This window comes from Struthio camelus, chromosome 4 (assembly GCF_040807025.1).
Source record: "Struthio camelus isolate bStrCam1 chromosome 4, bStrCam1.hap1, whole genome shotgun sequence".
Classification (NCBI taxonomy): domain Eukaryota; kingdom Metazoa; phylum Chordata; class Aves; order Struthioniformes; family Struthionidae; genus Struthio; species Struthio camelus.
In genome coordinates this window covers 44,876,358-44,895,147 of record NC_090945.1, presented here as the reverse complement: position 1 = coordinate 44,895,147, position 18,790 = coordinate 44,876,358, and the positions used below count along the sequence as shown (strand labels likewise).

Genomic DNA, 18,790 nt, shown 5'->3' with positions numbered 1-18,790 from the left:
GCTGAGGGAGCTGGGCCTGTTCAGCCTGGAGAAGAGAAGGCTCAGGGGGGATCTGATCAATGTGTGTAAGTACCTGAAGGGGGAGCGTCAAGAGGATGGGGCCAGACTCTTCTCCGTGGTGCCCAGCGATAGGATGGGAGGCAACAGGCACAAACTGCAACACAGGAAGTTCCTTCTGTCTGAACATGAGGAAAAACTTCTTTACTCTGAGGGAGACAGAGCACTGGACCCAGGTTGCCCGGAGAGGTAGTGGAGTCTCCTTCCCTGGAGATATTCAAAACCCGTCGGGATGTGTTCCTGGGCAATATGCTCTAGAGGACCCTGCGTGAGCAGGGGGGTTGGACTAGATGATCTCCAGAGGTCCCTTCCAACCTCAACTGTTCTGTGATTCTGTGATGATCTGAGCTGGTAGATTTGGGGTGGGGGAGACCGTGGTGTACAGCATGATGAATAATATTGTCAACGTGGACTTTCGTTAAAATTTGTCTTTTTCATGTAGGATTCCATTAAAGACATTAAAAACTATACTCTGGTGGTCTATAAATGCTGTCTTTGCTATAAACTATCTTGGTGATGCACGTTATTGGCGTTTTTATCGTTACAGGTCTGAGCTCCCTTCTAGATAGAGCTGAAGAGAAAGAATTTTGAAGGCAGAAGCCCTAATGCTAGAGTTATATAGGTTTGGCTCACTCTAACGAGATGTGGAGGTACAGGCTGAGCCAGAAAAAAGTGTGCCTGCAGTTATATGAGGAAGGATGGCATAGTATTGTTTTGTGGTTCTTGTGACACATGCATTCAAGGGCAGCATTGATGACATAGTTTTCAGACGTTGTGGAGGAACCGGCTGAAGAAAGCCCAAGGACATACATCTTCAATTAATTTTTTTTTCCTTTCTTTTTTCCCCCTAGTAACTCTTTTTAGCTGTATTAAAAAAAAAAAAAGCATTAATAAAGGGATTGTTCCAAGGTAAAATAATTTGTCTTTAATAAAATGAGATTTGTTTCTCAAGCCAGTAAACACCTTCATTATTTCCTTATTCTTAGCGTTCTGTGTCTGTGAAATAGATATGGTGAAACAATTAATAAGCATGTCAGACAAGCAGAAAACATACCTTAAATGTCTTATAGCAAATTTGTTATCCTAATACTGTATTTTTCTTTGCAGCATTGTTCTGTTAGATCTCTCACATGCTCTAGTTGCTCAGTTACTTTCCAGTAATTATCTTTCAGTCATTTAACTGATGAACTTAATGAACTTGGACGTGAGGGTTAAAACATTACTGTTTTTATTTTGCCTCCTTTTTGTCTAGCATTAATGCAGGGTTACTGAAAATCATCATGAAATTTAAAGAAAAGGATGTTAAGACTATACAGTTCTCAAGCTATGTGTTTGGGTAAAGTCAGTAGAATAAAAATAATTTTATTGTGTATATTTTTACTTTGTAATTTTATGACTTTATTTTCATTCATAGTCTCTCAAAGAGTGTTTTATAAATCCTCTTTAGTAATACGTATCTAATTCTAATGTTTTTTTTTCTTCTTCTTTAGGGTGTACCTCAGTTACCATGTGCCAAAGCATTGTATAACTACGAGGGAAAAGAACCTGGAGATCTTAAATTCAGTAAAGGAGACATCATCATTTTACGTCGACAGGTGGATGAAAATTGGTATCATGGAGAAGTCAATGGCATCCATGGCTTTTTTCCTACCAACTTTGTTCAGATTATTAAACCTTTACCTCAACCTCCGCCTCAGTGTAAAGCACTTTATGACTTTGAAGTGAAAGACAAGGAAGCAGATAAAGACTGCTTACCATTTTCAAAGGTAAAAACAAAGTAAAGATAGTATTTTGGTTTAATAATTATTCATTGACTTGGCTAAGAATTAGTAGGACTCATGTTCTGTAGTCTTGTCTGCATGTTTTTTTAATGGATCTGCACAAATGTGAAAAACAAGGGAAAGTAATTCTACAGGTATTTCTCCTATATATGCTAGTCTTACCTTTGTTCTCCTAAATTACATATAATTTCTTTCTGAAGTTTTATTTTTGAGAATGCATTTTTTCATAATTATATTATTAAATGTTCTCAATTTATGAGAAATAAACTATTAAGAATTAAAAGTATTCCATCTTCTAGAGAAACACTGATTTTTAATTGTTGAAGCTGATACCATTTTTAATTTGCTTTTAATAAGTGACTTTTTAGGATTTGGTTGGTAGATACAAAGTACTAGTAAACTTTGTAATATTACTAATTGCCTTTTGGAAAATATTACGTTACTTCTTGCTTTGTTTCTGTTGTAACTTTCTCTCTTGCAAAGCACAAAATGAAATCAGGTTTTAATAGAAATCAGAGCTGGGTTTTTTTTTTTTCCAGTTTCTGATAGCTTATCAGATTTCACAAAAATGTTACAAGAGGAAATGTAAACTAATCATGTTTCTGTTCTACCTTCAGCTATTAAAATGGAAAGGGTGGCTATAAAAGGATAAAGAGGCAAAAGGCTTTAAATCTGTTCATGAAATCAGTGCAAATGCATATGGACAGACAGTAATTTTTACTACACAGGACAGTAGCACTGTCAAGGATGATTGGTATTAGCTTGTGAATTTTGATTATATTGTTGGCAAACTGTATTTTTTTTTAATCTGCAGTCTTACTTGAATGGATATATGCTTACAAATTCTTTAACTTAAATATGAAATAATTGTCTATTTCAGTGTAGAGAGAGCAGTGTGTAGTGTGCTAGTAAAACCTTTTTATGTAACGTTCTCAAAACTATATTTGAAAAAGCTCAGAGTATATCTGAAAGTCATATCAGTTACTAGTGCTCTCACATGAGCAGGAAAACAACATCTAGGCAGGTTAGGGAATGAGTCACTTGAGAAGTAAAAAGATTGAGTTGTGTTGCTTAATGACTTAAAAGGGGGCTGACAGAAGACAATAAATTGGTTGTTGTGGGAAGTCTGTTACTAAGGTCAAACTCAAATGATGGAGATTAGTTGTGGATAGTTAGCCGAAATCCAACGAAACAGGGAAAGGAACTGTTGAAACCCACTTCCGTTTCAAAGGCTGCATGTTCGTGTTATGAAATGCCTTCTGTACCTGTTCTTTTCCATGTGCTGCCTTCCCTGATTACCCACGTGTTATGGAGGGAAATTGAATGAGAAGTTTAGTTGGAGGTGGGAGACATAATCACTGCATGTTCACACAGGACGATGTTCTGACTGTAATCCGCCGAGTGGATGAAAACTGGGCAGAAGGAATGTTGGCTGACAAGATAGGAATATTTCCAATCTCATATGTTGAGGTGAGTAAAGCTGGGCCCTGAGTAAGGTTGTGTGCACCATGTATTTCATTTTGTAGAAGCGAATTGCTGCAATTTATTTATAGCATTTCTAAAACAATGAGTACCGATTATCCTTATAAAACAACCAGAGATAAGTAATCTAAGACCTTAAATAATCTATGTGCTTAATTTGGGAATGTTCATGACCTCAACAGTTCAACTTTTGATTTTTACTTACCCATTTGATACCTGTTTCCATTGTATGGAATCAGAATGGAAGTACTTGGAGGCAGTCACTGTGTTTTCTTGTTAATACTTTGAGTCATCCGATCAGTCGCAAGCCACACTTACACACAAAATGGAAGCAGCCAGTAAGTCAGAGAAATAGTAAGCTTTGCACTGTCCCTGATACCTCGCCTCTCAAAAACCAAAAAGCGCAGCTACAAAGTAAGAGAGTATTGGCTATTGCTAAGCAAGTAAAGCAATGAATTTTACGTCCAATAGATGCTTAGGTAAAATCCTCTCTTTCTGCATTTCTGATACACGGTAACGACAGTTTACAGAGAGAAGCAGTCCTTGAGAAATAGTTTTCCCAAGGATTTAGTGTTTCATAGATGAAAACAGCTACTTTGTTTTCTATATAGAAATAAATAGGTGATTAAGAACAGTTTCTGCAACTGCAATAATATTGTCATTTGCATTACAGAAGGGTATAGAGGCTTGGAATAGGGTTTGCCTTTCCCCGAAAGGTACGCTATTGATACATGGTAAGATACAATTCTTGCACTGAAGAGATTTTGTTTAAATAAATGAGGCAGAGGGATGAAAGAAATAATTCCATGTTACAAGAAGGATGAGAAATATGTACCTGAGGTCACAGAAGAAAGGTGTAACCATACTAAGAGTTGAGCTAGGTCCTATGAATTCAATTTCTAAATATTCTGATGAGATAGGAATTTAACTAAAAAAAAAATACAAACCAACACAGAAAGCTCATTTGAAAAAGGAAAAAGTCTGTATTCATTTTTTTAGGTTGTTTTAAAGATCAGCAGATGTATATATTTGGAGAGATGAAATTGCACATGGTTGGCCGGGGTGGGGGAAATGTTTCAACCTGCTAAGGGATATTCTGGCTTCAGTTTAAGAACTCTTTAAAAGCCAATTTGAGAAGTTCTCACCCCTGGCTATTCATTCCCAACTCCTTGCAATTAACTGCCCCTTCAGTTCAACCAATACAACGATTTGTGGTGCTTTTTAAAACTAGTTCACCCAACTTATCCAGGTTAGAAAAAGCTTCTTCCTTGTGCTGCCACTTGGGCAAGCTATTTAACTAACAACTCAGTTTCTTCTTCTATAGAAGTTTGGAAAATGGAGATTTCCTTTTGTAAACAATTCAAGTAAAAATGATACTCAGTCACAAAATATATTTCACTATTGAAGTTTTCAAATTCCATCAACTAAGAAAATGTACCTTTTAAGATTGTGCATAGCTTCCTGAATGGCTTCTCACATTAAAATGATTCGGGAAACTGAGAATGATAAATATGCCCAGGGAGATACTTTAGATCACATAGGTGATATTGTTATAGCATATACTGAACTGAAACATTGTGAGAAGTCAAACATGCAGAAAACTATCAGTTTTAACTTTGAAATTTTTATTTTCTGAGATTATGTAACAATTTTTATCTCCTTGAAAAGATGCAGCTGATACAAACAAAAGCATATTAAACCATTCTTAACTTGTATGTTGCTATTCTTGAAGATGCTGAAGACTAAAATGAATGCATGTTTTTGAGGTAATTTTGATATGGTATTACTAATCGTATTTCCAGGTCCTGTAATCATTGCCTTCTTTTGTCATAACGATGGAAGTATCCTTGCCTTATATGTATGTCAGTCTATATTCTTTTTTATTTTAATGTTCATTAGTAGCTGTATTTACTGGAAATGTTCTAAAGTCATTAACTTCAAAATGAGTGTAGTCTGTTATGCTTATTCTGTAGTATATATGTGTCTGATACTTCTGGTGTTTCTTGTACTATCAGGTGGCAGAATAAAATTGTAAATATGTTGAAGTCCATGAAGAACTTTATTTGATTATATTTGAGGAAAACGTTTTACCTGGAAAAACACTTTATGATTCAATATTTGCCAGTCTGCTATACTCCTTTATATCACTTGCATTTATTAAATATGTGGTAATAAAAAACTGGGACTGAAAACATATTGAGAGGTTTTTTAATAGTGATTATGTTAATGAAAATATGATTTGCTAACTGACTTATAAAACAATACACTTCTATCTGTAGTGACATGGCACTGTGAAATTATTGCGTCTCTCTGAAAATGAGAAATAATACAAAAAATTGCAAAAAAAAATAGTTCTATTCCCTAAGAAGGGAAAACACTGAAACCAGAAAAATGGTATTTTTAGAGTGTAAGCTTTTTGATATATCTAAATAATTATTACAGACTCCGACTCAACGTGCTTGTATTAAAAGCAGGCAAGCCAGGCTCTTGCACGAGTACGCATGGTGAGTCTAGAAGCAATATATTTAAGTTCATAACACTTATGTTTTCCTCTATTACAAAACATGAAGCTTAATCAGAACTAAACAGATGGAATCAGAGTTTTTGTAAATAGAATACAGTTGTGTGCAATATGCATTTCCTAGAAAGACCTCAAATTTGACTTTTTTTAATTGCTTCTTTATAAACACACATCTGCTCTCCAAATCCAAAAAGTATTTAAGTTACTACAAGTCATCTAATACTCTTACAGAACAACCAGAAAAATAGAAAAAACAAAACAAAAAAAAATTGGGGAAAGGAAATCACTTTTCAGTCAAGAGGAAGATAGAAAACAATGACAACTCTTGTTTTTCCCAGTTCACATGAACAACAGGCAAATATCTTTGTATTAGTCTATTTCCTCTAGTTTTATTTATAAACAATATTTTAGAAAGGCAGAAAACAAATACTCTACTAGCAATCTATTTACAGTGTTCATTAGAGTAGAATTTTAAGTTCATTGTTGTTAATACTATCATGTCCATCAGTTAATCTGACATTTTAGTGCATGAGAACTCAAGATCTTATACATCGGATGTGTCAAGTCCTTTTGTTTGGTACAGAAGACTAAGAGAGTGTTTCAAAATGTGTTTATCTTTAATTGTGTCTGTATATTTTAGCAAGGTTGGATTCCCAGCACAGTTTGTTTGTTATTGTTGCTTTTTTAACATTGTACTTACTACACTAAGCTTTCTGTCTGTTACTGTTAATGTGACCTAATTCAGTGCTTAGAAAAGTTGGTCTTTTGTAGTAATAATACTAAACTCAGTAGAATAGCATCAAGACTTTTATGGAAACTTTTTGGAAATTAATATTAACAGCAGCTTTGCTCATGATTGTGATCTGTTCAAGTGGTGTTTTGTTGGAATAAAATACTGCTTTGAAACTTTCCATGAGCTTAGTAGGTGTCTTAGGACATTTCCAGGGAAAAGAGGTAAAATAAATTGAAGAAGTAATATGCTGAAGATAGAAATAGTTCTTCTACAATAAGTAATTTCCTTCTTTCATTCTGATCTTTCTTCTGCAGAAAAGATTTTTCCCTTCTCTCTGGCTATAATTATCAGTATTATTAACAGTATTCATATTTAGTGGTATATATTGATACTAACACTAGTTAATTTGTTCAGAAGACTGATGCTGGTATTACTTCAGCTCATGAAAGAATGAAACTTTTCACTTATTTACAGTAGCGCTAAAATATGAATAAAATTTTCTGGAAATAATGATTTTGTGAAGAATGCAAATCATTTTTCTTTTTCTCTTATCTAAAGCTAAACAACTGTAAAAAGAAAATGTAGGATTCCATGTTTCTTTACTGTAGAGGAAAAAATTTACTTGCACTTAATGCAACATTGTTATAACAAACTAACAAATAGCAAAAGTTCATTATGAACAAATATTCATTAGATAGGCTTAAAGAAGAAAGATCCATTTTAGGGTCTTATACTTAAAGGTGTACAACCGCCGCATAAGAAAATTCAGCAACTACAGGTTGTTAGAAGATGAGAATTTATTTCCACAGAATTGTTAATATATGTTTCTTCTCTCATATTACTTTCCCGTACTTGTATAGCTGCTTGCTGTCGTGCAGTAAACATGTTGATTTAGATGGATCTTTAGTCTGTGCTACTATATTCTTAAGTCTGTATTTTGGAGACCTCTTTTTCACTACTGCTAGTGTTAGATAGGTGCAAAAATAGGTAAGGATACTAGGAGGAATGTTTTCAAGACCCCACATGCAAAGGTTGGGGTTTATGTTATGTTGCATTTAAAAACAAAGCCAAAAAGGCTTAAAATAAAATGAACATTCAAGGAGTTTTGTAATGCAGGCTTTTATATTGTAAGATCAGATGGGACTGCTGTGATTTACTCTGGCTTCTGGATGACCCAGGCTGAAGATACTGCTGAATTAATCCATGTTTGAACTAGAGCATAATGCCCTTTCTTGATTTAAATTTTTACCTCCGATGAGTAGTCCACCTACACCACCACTAAGTACGCTGAGGTTGTAGTGAAAGACCTGTCACTCTGATGGCTAATTTGTAGAGTGGATCAACATGTCACGATTTTTCATTGCAAGATTTTTAATTTAATCTTTATTATGAATAAAAGGAAAAGGAAAGCAGTGTTCTGTTATATTCAGGTGATTTTTGTGAGTAATACAAAAATACTAATTTTAATTTGTTGTTGTTGTTTTTTTTTTCCAGTTCAACACAGCAGCCAAGCAGCTGATAGAGTTGGATAAGCCCTCAGGCTCTGCTGTAGACTCTGGAGAAGGAACCTCTGGGGCAGCCCACAACAGTTCAGCCCAAAAGCACACTGATACTAAGAAAAACACCAAAAAGCGGCACTCTTTTACCTCCCTCACTATGTCCAACAAGTCTTCGCAGTCTTCTCAGAATCGCCATTCGATGGAAATTAGTCCTCCTGTCCTCATTAGCTCCAGTAACCCAACTGCAGCAGCCCGCATAAGTGAGCTGACAGGACTTTCCTGTAGTGCCCCTTCTCAGGTAATTTACCTGAAATTAAGTATAAATTATATAATTTTAAATAACTATGGAGGTTTCTCATTTCATCAGATATTTGCTCCAAATTATTAATTTTATCTAATTAATATTAACTTATGCTTTCAGATAGGCTAGGTTCCAAGGTAAGAGAATTTTAAGTAAAATTTTTTACAAAGCTCCTTATGAAATGATTGCAGATATTTTTGGCCTTGTAAATTTATTTTTTTTATAGTTATTAATTTCTTAAATGCCACAAAGATTGTTGCTAAACCATGGAAACCAGAAACTAGAGTAATTTAATTTCTTGATTGTCTTCTAAATTGAATATAATATTGAATATAAACAAACTACATGCAAATAAAAGGTAAATTGAACATGAAAATTATATGAATTTCCGATATGTTTTATTTACACATCTTTAGGATCTGACCCCCATTTATGGGGGGGATGGAACTTGACATTGGTAAAAGTGTGTTTCATGTTTCTGGTTTAATATTTGTCTTCAAAGTTTCTAAAATATCAGAAAAGCGAGCATATGAATCAGTACTTGTTGGCATGAATATCTAACAGAAGACAACTCCTATTCTAAAGTTATGATTAGCAGAGTGCTGGTGATTTTGACCAGGAACTGTACAGCTGTGTCATGAATAGCTTTTCTTACAAAGCTGCTCAAATTGATACCTTTTTTTTTCTTTTTCTTTCTTTTTTTTTTTTTTTTGGACAGGTTCATATTGGTACCACAGGGCTAATTGTGACTCCACCTCCTAGCAGCCCAGTTACAACAGGGCCTTCATTTACCTTCCCATCTGAAGTTACCTACCAAGCAGCTCTTGGTGTAAGTAGCATTCAAGAAAACTCAGCCTCCACATTTATTTTATTTCTCCACAGTCACTTTCCTTTCTGGAGTTCTGATACACTTATTTGAAATGCTGGGTTTATTATGATTATATATGTGATACAACAGCATGCCTTGAACTATATCAAAAGCGTTATTGCCACACATAATAGCTTCTGTCCTGTGATGTGTATCCATCTCCCCAGCTATCCTATGTGGTTTCTGTGTAGCAAACATAAGAAGCATGCTTTCTTCAAGAACAGTGGTTCTTTACAGCGTGAGTCAGAGATTAAGCTGGGAAGGGGTGGGGGAAACAAGGACGCTCTTGCAAAAAATACCTTGAAACTTCAGCTGCCAGATATTTTTTGTCTTACTAAACTCAATATTAGCAGGGTGCTCTGAAGTAAGCTTCAAAACTCTGTATTTTACTTCTGATTAAACACACAGATTTTGGTTGTGTACACCCTCGTGGCAGATACAAAAAATAGGTGGCATGTCTAGGTTAAGATCTTGGAGATGGAAATGAAAACACTGCTGCAAATGGCCGTCTTTTGAAGGAAGGAGCATATTGCAGTGTTACCTTCCTTGGACAAAGAAACTGACCTTGTCTTCAAGAAATACCAGATTTCATTCCAAAAGCAACTAAAATTCTTTATTTTGCTATGATTGTGGTGGACCAGCTCTGGAATGTCCTGTATCCTACTGCAATTATCAGAGACTGGTTTTAGCTGCAGTAAAGAGTGTAGACACCAGTATTCATAGACCTCAAGGGAACTTTATGAACCTTTAGTTTGGTCATAACATTTCTCTGAATTTAATTCTTATTTCAAGTCCAAAAACTGTATTTCTGATCAGAGCCTATCTTTGTCTTTTGGGGGAGGCAGCTTTGAATTTGAAGGAAAAAAAAAAAGTCTTACTCTTTTTGAGATGTCTAATTATCCTTACCATTTTTTAACACAGCTAAAACATGGTGAATAGCCTTGCTGCTGAACTTGTCTGGTTTTGTTTTCAGCTTTCAGCCCTTGGATCATTTTATGTCATCGTCTACAACACTGAAGAGCCTTCTATTATCAACTTTTTGTTCTTTAAGCAAAAATTTAGTTGTGACTTGGTCACAACTGACACCTTTCATTTTTGTTTTGAGCCTATTTTTTTGGACTCTTAAGATACTGTTTTCAATCCTTTGCATTACTCTGTTGTTTTCTGAATCATCTTCATTATTATTTTCTCTCTTGACAAGCATTCCAGAACTGATTACAGTACTTCACAGTCATTTTCAGTAAAAATATTGCTAGTATGACCCTTCAACCTTTATCCTCTTAGGCTGATGTTTGTATCTTGAGAATTTGCTCGCATTTATTCGTTTGGCCTGAGTGAAGCATTGCAAGTTTATGTTCAGCTAAATATCCACCACGATCCCACGATATGTCATGATGATCACGTTGTCGTTAGTGACTCATCCAAATAGATGTGTTGCATGTTTTTTGTTCCTCAGATAAATGACCTTGTTATTGACAATTATACACACAGTATGCTTGTGCCCTGCTTTACTGAGTAGCCCAGGTTGCTCTGTGGCAATGCTTTTTGTCCTTTTATTGTTTATCACTCCTTCAACCTGTGGACCATCTGTGCAATCCTGCTGTTAAAGAATGCTAATCTGGAACCAGCTAGTAATCTCCTTATACATATAGATTGCTATTTGCTTGCATATGAGGTGTATGCCTAATACTAGAATCAGCTAGCTGCTTACATACAAACCTGCATAATCTTTTAGATTTCTTTCATCCTGTTCTTCAAGAAAAATTCCTGCACACACTGAAAAGTAAATCTTTGTGTCAATATGGTTTTTGCTGTCAAGGAAAATATGAGTCTAGTTAATGTATATGCTGCAAATATCCAGCAAGAAATTTGATTTGTGGCTGAGCATATTCAGTCTTGGAGAGGATGGGGTAGGCATGTTTCAAAGTATGATTTCAAAAGTTCTATCAGAGGTTGCTTCCCTCTTCCCCTCAGCCACCCCATGACTAAAATTTTTCTTTGTTATTAAAAATCAGCCATTCTTTCTTTGATTCCCAACATGGGAAAATACTTTATTTTGGCATTGGTGCAAAGTTACTAAGCAACCTTGGGTGCTTTAGCTGCATAAGTTTGTTCAAAAAAGATCTCACCATCAGTACCCATAGGAATTAAATTACAGTGCTAAATGCAACATGGAGTGAAACTCCTGGCTCATGATTGTCCTGTATCCTGTAGTGATACTTTCCCTCTGTGATAACCAGGTTCCTGGTTAAGTTTCCAGTTAGGCATATAATTCCCACTGAGAATCTGAATTATTCTCTGCCGCCCTCTTTGAGCTGCTGTATTTTAAAAGTCAATAACGTTCTGTACATAATGTTCAGTTTCTTCTTGACTTGTAGTCAGCATGGCTAAAATACAAGCTGGCAGCACAGCCTATAGTCAGGTAGTTCCTGTGTTCTTTTACTATAGATGATATTAGATGATGCAATTTGTTGTTACAGACTGTGAAGTGTGCTTTTATTTCCACTTTTCCCCTTGGTTCGTAAATTCCTGTTTTAATTTTGGGAGTCTGCGGAACAGTTCTGATAGGTCAAGATAGCAAAGGGTATTCATGTTTTTCTGGATTTGCCGCTCTGGAAAGATCCTCCCTGACATTCTGAACAATAATTTTAAGCTACAGAACATTTGTGACTGTACAATGTAATAGCTCAGTTGGCTTGAGTCCTTTTGTTTCTGTATTTTTTTGCATTTGTAAGTATAAACTATTGCATTTCTCTAAGCTTCTCCCTTTAGCATTTCTCTTCATTTCTGAATACTGTGCAAATGGCAAGGGAGCTAGAATGGAACAGGGAGAGTTTCTTCTAACCATGAAGATGTTTTAATTGGATCTTCTTCCTATTGCTTATTTTAGGTGTTTATAACCCTATTTGACTGATTTTTATGAGGGCAAACCATTTGATACAACTTCTTTTACTTCGCACCAAACCTCAACTAAGAGAAAAAGCAAGAATTAGAGCATGAGCATGATTCCTAACTGATGAAGAACAGAAGGATATTTTCCTCTACAGTAATCCTGAATTTATGCATCTTTGCTATTTTCCCAGATCTATAAATGAAGAAAAGGTGCTGTGTTGTGTTACCCTCTGTAAGAAATAAGGCTTTTTTCATTTTTAAGAGGAGATACTTTGACCTTTCTTGTTTGGAAAGTAAGTCCCTCTAAGACAGTGGAGATGAATTCCTAGCTCTAAGGAGCCTGTGAGTCTGTTATCTGTGTACACGTATGGGACCATATTTCAGTTGAGTTACTTTTGTTATTTTTAGGAAACAGTACAGTTGTTCAAGAGATGACAATTTTATTCAATTTATTTTGTCCATAATAGTATTTTGTAGATGCTGTTTCATACCAAAAGTTGTATGAGGTAAGGAATTTGCAACTTCAGGACTGAGTTGAGACAATTAGAAATGAGAACGCTTTGTCAGATGATCATCATGTACCTTACCTATTGCTTGTCTTAGAGGCAAAATTTAGCTTGCATTCAGGAATCTTACGATAATTTATTTAAAAGTTTTGTTTTATAACAGCAAACTAGATCTTTAGCAGCAGCATTAATGAGTCTGACTTCTTTTGGGTTTTGAGGTTTGCTTCTTTGAGATGGAAGTAGCTATATACTGAGACAAAGTTGGCTGTGATAATGTCACTTGTGAGGTTCTCTGGAACTTCACACTTCACTTTTGTCCTTGGGGGCATTAATTGGTCTTCTTTTCTTGGCCACTGGCATTTCTGAACTTGCAGGTGCTTAGTACATTTGAAGTTCTTAAAATGTAAGTAGCAGATAGCAAGTAGAACAGTTATTGGGGGAAAGTATGCACACACAATTATGTCAGCCTCATTTACTTGAGAGGAAATTCTTGGGTGTAGTTTATAAGGCAGTTATCTAATGGAGGAGGTCTAGTTGCCATAGATTCTGCTGAAAAGAATCTTAAAGGAAATATATATTTTGAACTGTGCTAAGAAAAAGAAAGAGAGAAGAAATATACCACAACACAGTTAGATTTCCGTTCAGAAGTTGTAGAGGAAGAAAAATAGGTAAGTTATCTGTTGTTACATTCTTACTTAAATTCTGCCTTTATGTTCTCTTATGAAGTTAAAAATATTTTGGACAATGATTGACTGAGAGTGTCCATGTTGCTACATTTTAAGATTGAATTTGTTGACTTTGAAATGGTATCATAATATGCGTGCCTTTTCGCGGAAATAGGTGCTCTGTATTTGGACAGTTTCCATTCACTGACATGTTGAAGGCTTCCAAAACTAAAAATACCTGTTTGTTCTGGTCTTGTTTTCCCTCTGACATAGAAGAAAAAATATCGTCCTTGTATGTTTAAGTATATAAGGAAGTCTGAAGTATTAGTAATGAGGCATAAATGATGACATTTAGGTCTCTTTCATGTGGTTCCAGCTGATTCAATAGCGTGAGTGAGTCAGGAGGAAGATTAAATGAGAACTAACTGAATTGTAACCAACAAAAATTTAAGGTAATTTTGGTGGGTAAGAGGAAGCAGTTGAAAGAAGTGACGAGTTTTTGTATCAGAGGCCTCCTCTTCGTAACATACGTTTATAGTTTAAGAATTTTGTTGAACACGAGTCTTAATTTGTTAGCCCTTGGGGGATGGTGCAAGCCATATGTTTTCCCTAGGTGTTGTGGGAGGAAAGACAGTTAATTAATGTTGTGGGTTACCCCCCCAGCACACTGCTGTGCCTTTTGTTATTCTTGGGGTAAGCTGATTATTGATCTTCAGTTGACTAATATGGGAACGCAGCCTGCATTTAACTTGAAAAATATATATGAGTTTAGAGAGTATGGGTACAGCTGCTAGTTGAAGGTTTTTACATATATAGATGAAACGTTACACAGTTTGACTACTTAACTTATTTTTTTAATTGAAAAACTATCACTTATTTCAGAAACTTGCTTAATATATGCTGTTTTATATGCTTGAGAGTACATTTTCTGGCTAAAGCATAGTTGCGAGAAATTTGCATTTTGCCCCCTCAATTGCATTAAATAAAAATACTCTTAAAATTATTTTAATAAACATATTTTATTGAGTATGTGGGGCTTGCATTTTTTCAAATACATATAAGTTGAAATTCAGGATAAATCAAAACTGGCTTGTGCGGTAGAGGTAGATTTGTTTCTTAGTATCTACGAAAATGGCTACATGCCAGGGTTCCTGAAAACTTGGCTAAAGCTTTTTGGAACTATTTTATTAAGTTGTAGCAGTGCAAGCTGAGGAGCACTTGTCCCCTAAAGCCTATCAGGTAGTTTGTTCAGATTTCTGAGCACTTGCCAAATCTTTAGAAGTTTAATTGGGCTGCTGCACACTGCAGGTTTCATTACCATAGTAATAGACACTGGGAGGGGAGCAGAACCTGAATAGAGCAGGTGCCTTATGGCAGCTAAGACTTCTAGTTATACTACGTGTTCGCATGAATAAAATACAACGTCCACTCTTCGGCAGTGCTGAAAGTGTGAAATGGTGACACCTTGATAACCGTGCATGAATAGGTTTAATTTTGAAGATTTCCACCTAATTGTCTCCCAATGAGAATTTACAAGTTCCACCATGTATGAAGTATCTAGATACCTACAAAAAGGGTTTGAATTTATATTCTAAAGACCAGTTGCCAAAAAGTTAGATGTTTGCATTCAGCTTGTATTCATCTAAGCTAATTGGGAGAGGAGAGTAATTTCTTCTATAAAGCTATTGAAACAGAAATCTTACTATTTCACTATAGAATATCAAGATATTTTTTAAATGTTGTTTGATGTATGGGGGTTTAGAATCTAAAACAAATGTAATGCAGTTCTTATAAGCAACCAAGTTATTAGTATCAAAAGGACACAGTTACACTTCTTCAGCAGGTCATGTCTGCTTGTGTTTGATACGGTTGGCCTCTTTGGTGAGGAAGTCTTACATATGAGCAGAATATTTTTTAATAAAATATTCATATTTCACAATTTACCTTGCTACTGATGTCATAAGCGTAAGAATTTGGACTGTCTCTAATAGTAATATAGTTTCAGTCAGCTTTCTCTAGATTTCAAGGCTTTAATCATGCAGCTCTTTAATCTGTCTTGACAGTATAAGATTAGTTCAGAGCTGTGTCTTTGTTAGCACTGTCACCAAAGGCAGTGATGTAGTAATCCTACAGTGTAGGACTAGAATGTATTTTGTTTATAAATTTTTGTTTAGAAAAGCAAGGAAAGAAGTGCATAACTGTGCTGTTTTGGGTGAGGGGAATATAATTGAAAATCATTGTAATTCCAAAGTCATAATGTGGTGCTGGTGCTCTACATTTGTATGCAGCTGTATTGGAAGAGCCGGGCAGTACTTAAGTACATTTTGTCAATTTGTATTTTTGTTATGGAGTTTTTAAATCTTAAGTGAACAGTGGCATTGTTCAGATTTTTTTCTTTCAGAATTAAAGGATTGCTTTACATCAAAGGCCATATATGAAACAAATTAATTCTGCTTTACATTCTGAAATGTTTTGAGTTATTTTTTGTAAGTACTCACTTTTTGTGTGTTATAACTCAAAGAATTATTTTTGGAAAGGGGGAAGAGAAAGCTCTCCTTTTATGAGAAACTTTTCCCAGGAGTGTCAGTACACAAGGTCCTAAAGAATTGTCTGTGCCTTTATAAAGCAGAAGGTAACAATTGCTCCATTGATTTTCAAAAAGCATAGTAGAATCCTGTAGGCAGAACCCCCATTAGGATCTGCCTGTAAAGGAACTGTGCCTTTTTACTAGAGTGTTTGTTAAAGATTACCCGTCTTGATAATACTGAATTTCAAAAGCTAATGCTTTAAACTAGAAGAATAGGCAAAAGTGGTAACAATAGCACAGTGACTGTGGTCTCATATTGTGCTTATTGTTGTAACCTATACATCAAAGGGAATTTTCCTCCAGAAAGGGTGGTTTTGGGTGCGCTGCTGCTGAATTGTACATTATGTTTCAGCTTCAGCTTACAAAAACAATCGTGTTTTGAAGTACACTCAGTAGTAGGATGTAAAATCTACCTCCTGGAAGGCTTATGAATTTTTGTCAAGTCCTCTCCTAAAAATGTTATAATTAGAAACAATGCATTCCATTTCTCCTGTGCTGAGAAATTGCTCGTCATTTGCTTAATTAGCTCCCAAGACTTCAAGATTTTAAACTGGAAAAAAGAGAAATACAGAAAAGCCTAACTCTCTAGTTATATCTTACGAATAGGTAATGGAACTCTGAATTCAGCTATGCTTCTCATTTTCTTAGCGTATTGCCTTTTTTTTTTTTTTTTTTGCAGTTGATTCGATTCATCAAACAATATTGATCATCTATTGCTATTTTTTTTTCCTTATTATATCAGAATACGAATCCCCCTCTTCCACCGCCACCACCTCTCTTGTCTGCCGCAATCATTGCATCAGCGTCTTCGGGACCTCCATCTGCAGGTGTAATACAAAGGCCTACATCAGGATCAGCTGACCAAATGGCACATTTACGACCCCAGAGTCGACCAAGTGTGTAAGTAAAATTGAAACTTGTTGCCAGTTAAAGAAGTGGAATGAGTTCAATAACTGTGTGTGTACTTATTTCTTGCCAGCTGGCTTATGTTCTGCTAGAATTCCAGAAAGCCATGCACATAATGAGGAACAAAAGCAACAAAACACACATAAAGGTGATATCCCCAAACAGCCTTCTTGCTGAGGGCTATTTATGGCGTAGGTAAATATAATCAGATGTTGCTGTATATTGAAAGGACTTATTTCAAACATGCAAAGTATTTATCATGCAGAAGATGAATGAATCCTTGAGTTAGGAATGAAGACAATGTACTTGCAAGCAGCAAGCCCTGGAGTGAATTTATCCAATGTTTTCTGTTATGAATGGAATGAAAAGGCTATTCTCATGTGGAATAGCTTATGCCAAAACACAGCAAATGCTGTATATCATTTAGACTGTTATATTAGCATGTCATTGTCAGGCTGCTTATGCAAGTTGCGAGTGAAATTTGATTGAGGATTCTACAGTTTCGTTAATTAGTGGGTGGCAATTTGGAAATGAAGGCAGAAAACTGCTAGTTAGTGTTATGTCTTCACACTTGTAATACAAGCAAATGTGCTTCATCCTTCTGGGTGAAAATATTTTGTATATTAACATGTGCTGCTGACAGCGTCTTTCTTCTTGGAAACTTCTTTGTGTAAAATTTGCAGAAGAAGAAAGATAAAAGAAAAAATAAAATTCAGGAATAGTTGAACCATCTAATAAGACATCTGAATAATGCAAGGACCACTTTTGTTCTGTGTCTTTATTTTATCTTCCCACCAGGTTTCCTCCCACTCCAAAAGAATGCTTTTCTTATGTAGCAGGTGCATCTGGGTTTGGGATATTTCTTTGGCATCAAGCATTTTAACAGTTTCTTATAGACTGCTGTGCTTAATACAGTTAATCAGGTTCCCATCTCATGTATTCCTGTTCTCTGTCTTCAAAGTGTTGCTCTATATGAGGATACTAAGGAAATTTAGACTGATTTAACTAAAAGGGAAGTTAATGAACACCAATTAAAGTACATTAGCTGCTTTCACAGACAGCTTTACTGTGCCGTTTTATAGATCGTCCCTAAATCTTGTGCCAGTGAAGCCTCTTCTCCAGTGTGTCATATGTTTCCTACTGAATTACCTTGAAATCACCCAAAGTTCTTAGGTGGACAGCAAAGAACAAAGATCATTAGATCTTCAAAAAAGAGAAGCGTACAGTTAATACTGCCTTTACTGTGCAAAACAGACAATTTGGCTTGGAAAACACTTTGTAAAGCCTTCTTTTTATTCTTGGGGTAACAAGGGGAATGGAAAGACAAGCAGTGCAAGTAATTGTGGATTGTTTTTCAAAAAAGGGGGCTAGTTTACTCAGCAGCCACCCTAATTGGCTGCCTCTGGTGAAAAGTATATTATCTTTGAGAAAATGTGATTTATTAAGAGTATGTAACTGCCAATAGGTCTGAATCAGTACAAGTATAAACTTAAAGGTTTAAATAGTTTTATGTTTAACTTGTGGCAGAAAACAGAACACTGTAGTGGTAAAACAGCGTCTCTTTTTAATGCGATAATAGGAAATTTTGCAGTTACAAAACTTCCAGCATGCAATGGCAGGAGCATCACTTCTGTAAATATATATATTTTTAAGACATTAAAAAATGTTAAAATATCTTTTTTTTAAAAAGTGAAAGTTTATCAACCCTTCCTATTGTTTCTGACACACCATATCGTGCTTTTCCGTATTGTTGCTTAGGAGAGAAAAAGGAAATAGGCTTTAAAACTTGAACAACTGCTAGCTACGTCACCCATTAACTTCAAGTTCCAGTAACATATCTTTTTCTAGCACTACAGAGAAATTGCAGTTGCAGGGAATCTGCAGGAATCAGGGAGATGCAAGGAATCAGGGACCACAGGGAGATTCCAATGTTTGCAGTGTGAAAACTATTACTAATCGTGATCTTTCAGTCACAACTATCAGTACTCCCTG

The 18,790-nt window shown here is 35.5% G+C and overlaps 1 protein-coding gene across 3 annotated transcripts in view; it reads left to right on the top strand.

Annotated features, from left to right (window-relative positions):
• Nucleotides 1-18,790, top strand: part of SH3RF1 (SH3 domain containing ring finger 1) — an 88,892-nt gene that overhangs the window by 55,315 nt on the left and 14,787 nt on the right. For all 3 annotated transcript variants that reach the window (XR_011141020.1, XM_068942445.1, XM_068942446.1), the window contains exons 3-7: nucleotides 1,548-1,823; nucleotides 3,213-3,308; nucleotides 8,069-8,371; nucleotides 9,093-9,203; nucleotides 16,635-16,792. Coding sequence is in view for 2 of the 3 variants with exons in the window: in XM_068942445.1 (XP_068798546.1) it covers nucleotides 1,548-1,823; nucleotides 3,213-3,308; nucleotides 8,069-8,371; nucleotides 9,093-9,203; nucleotides 16,635-16,792 (944 nt within the window). In the remaining variant the exon portion in view is untranslated. The remainder of the gene's footprint in view (nucleotides 1-1,547; nucleotides 1,824-3,212; nucleotides 3,309-8,068; nucleotides 8,372-9,092; nucleotides 9,204-16,634; nucleotides 16,793-18,790) is intronic.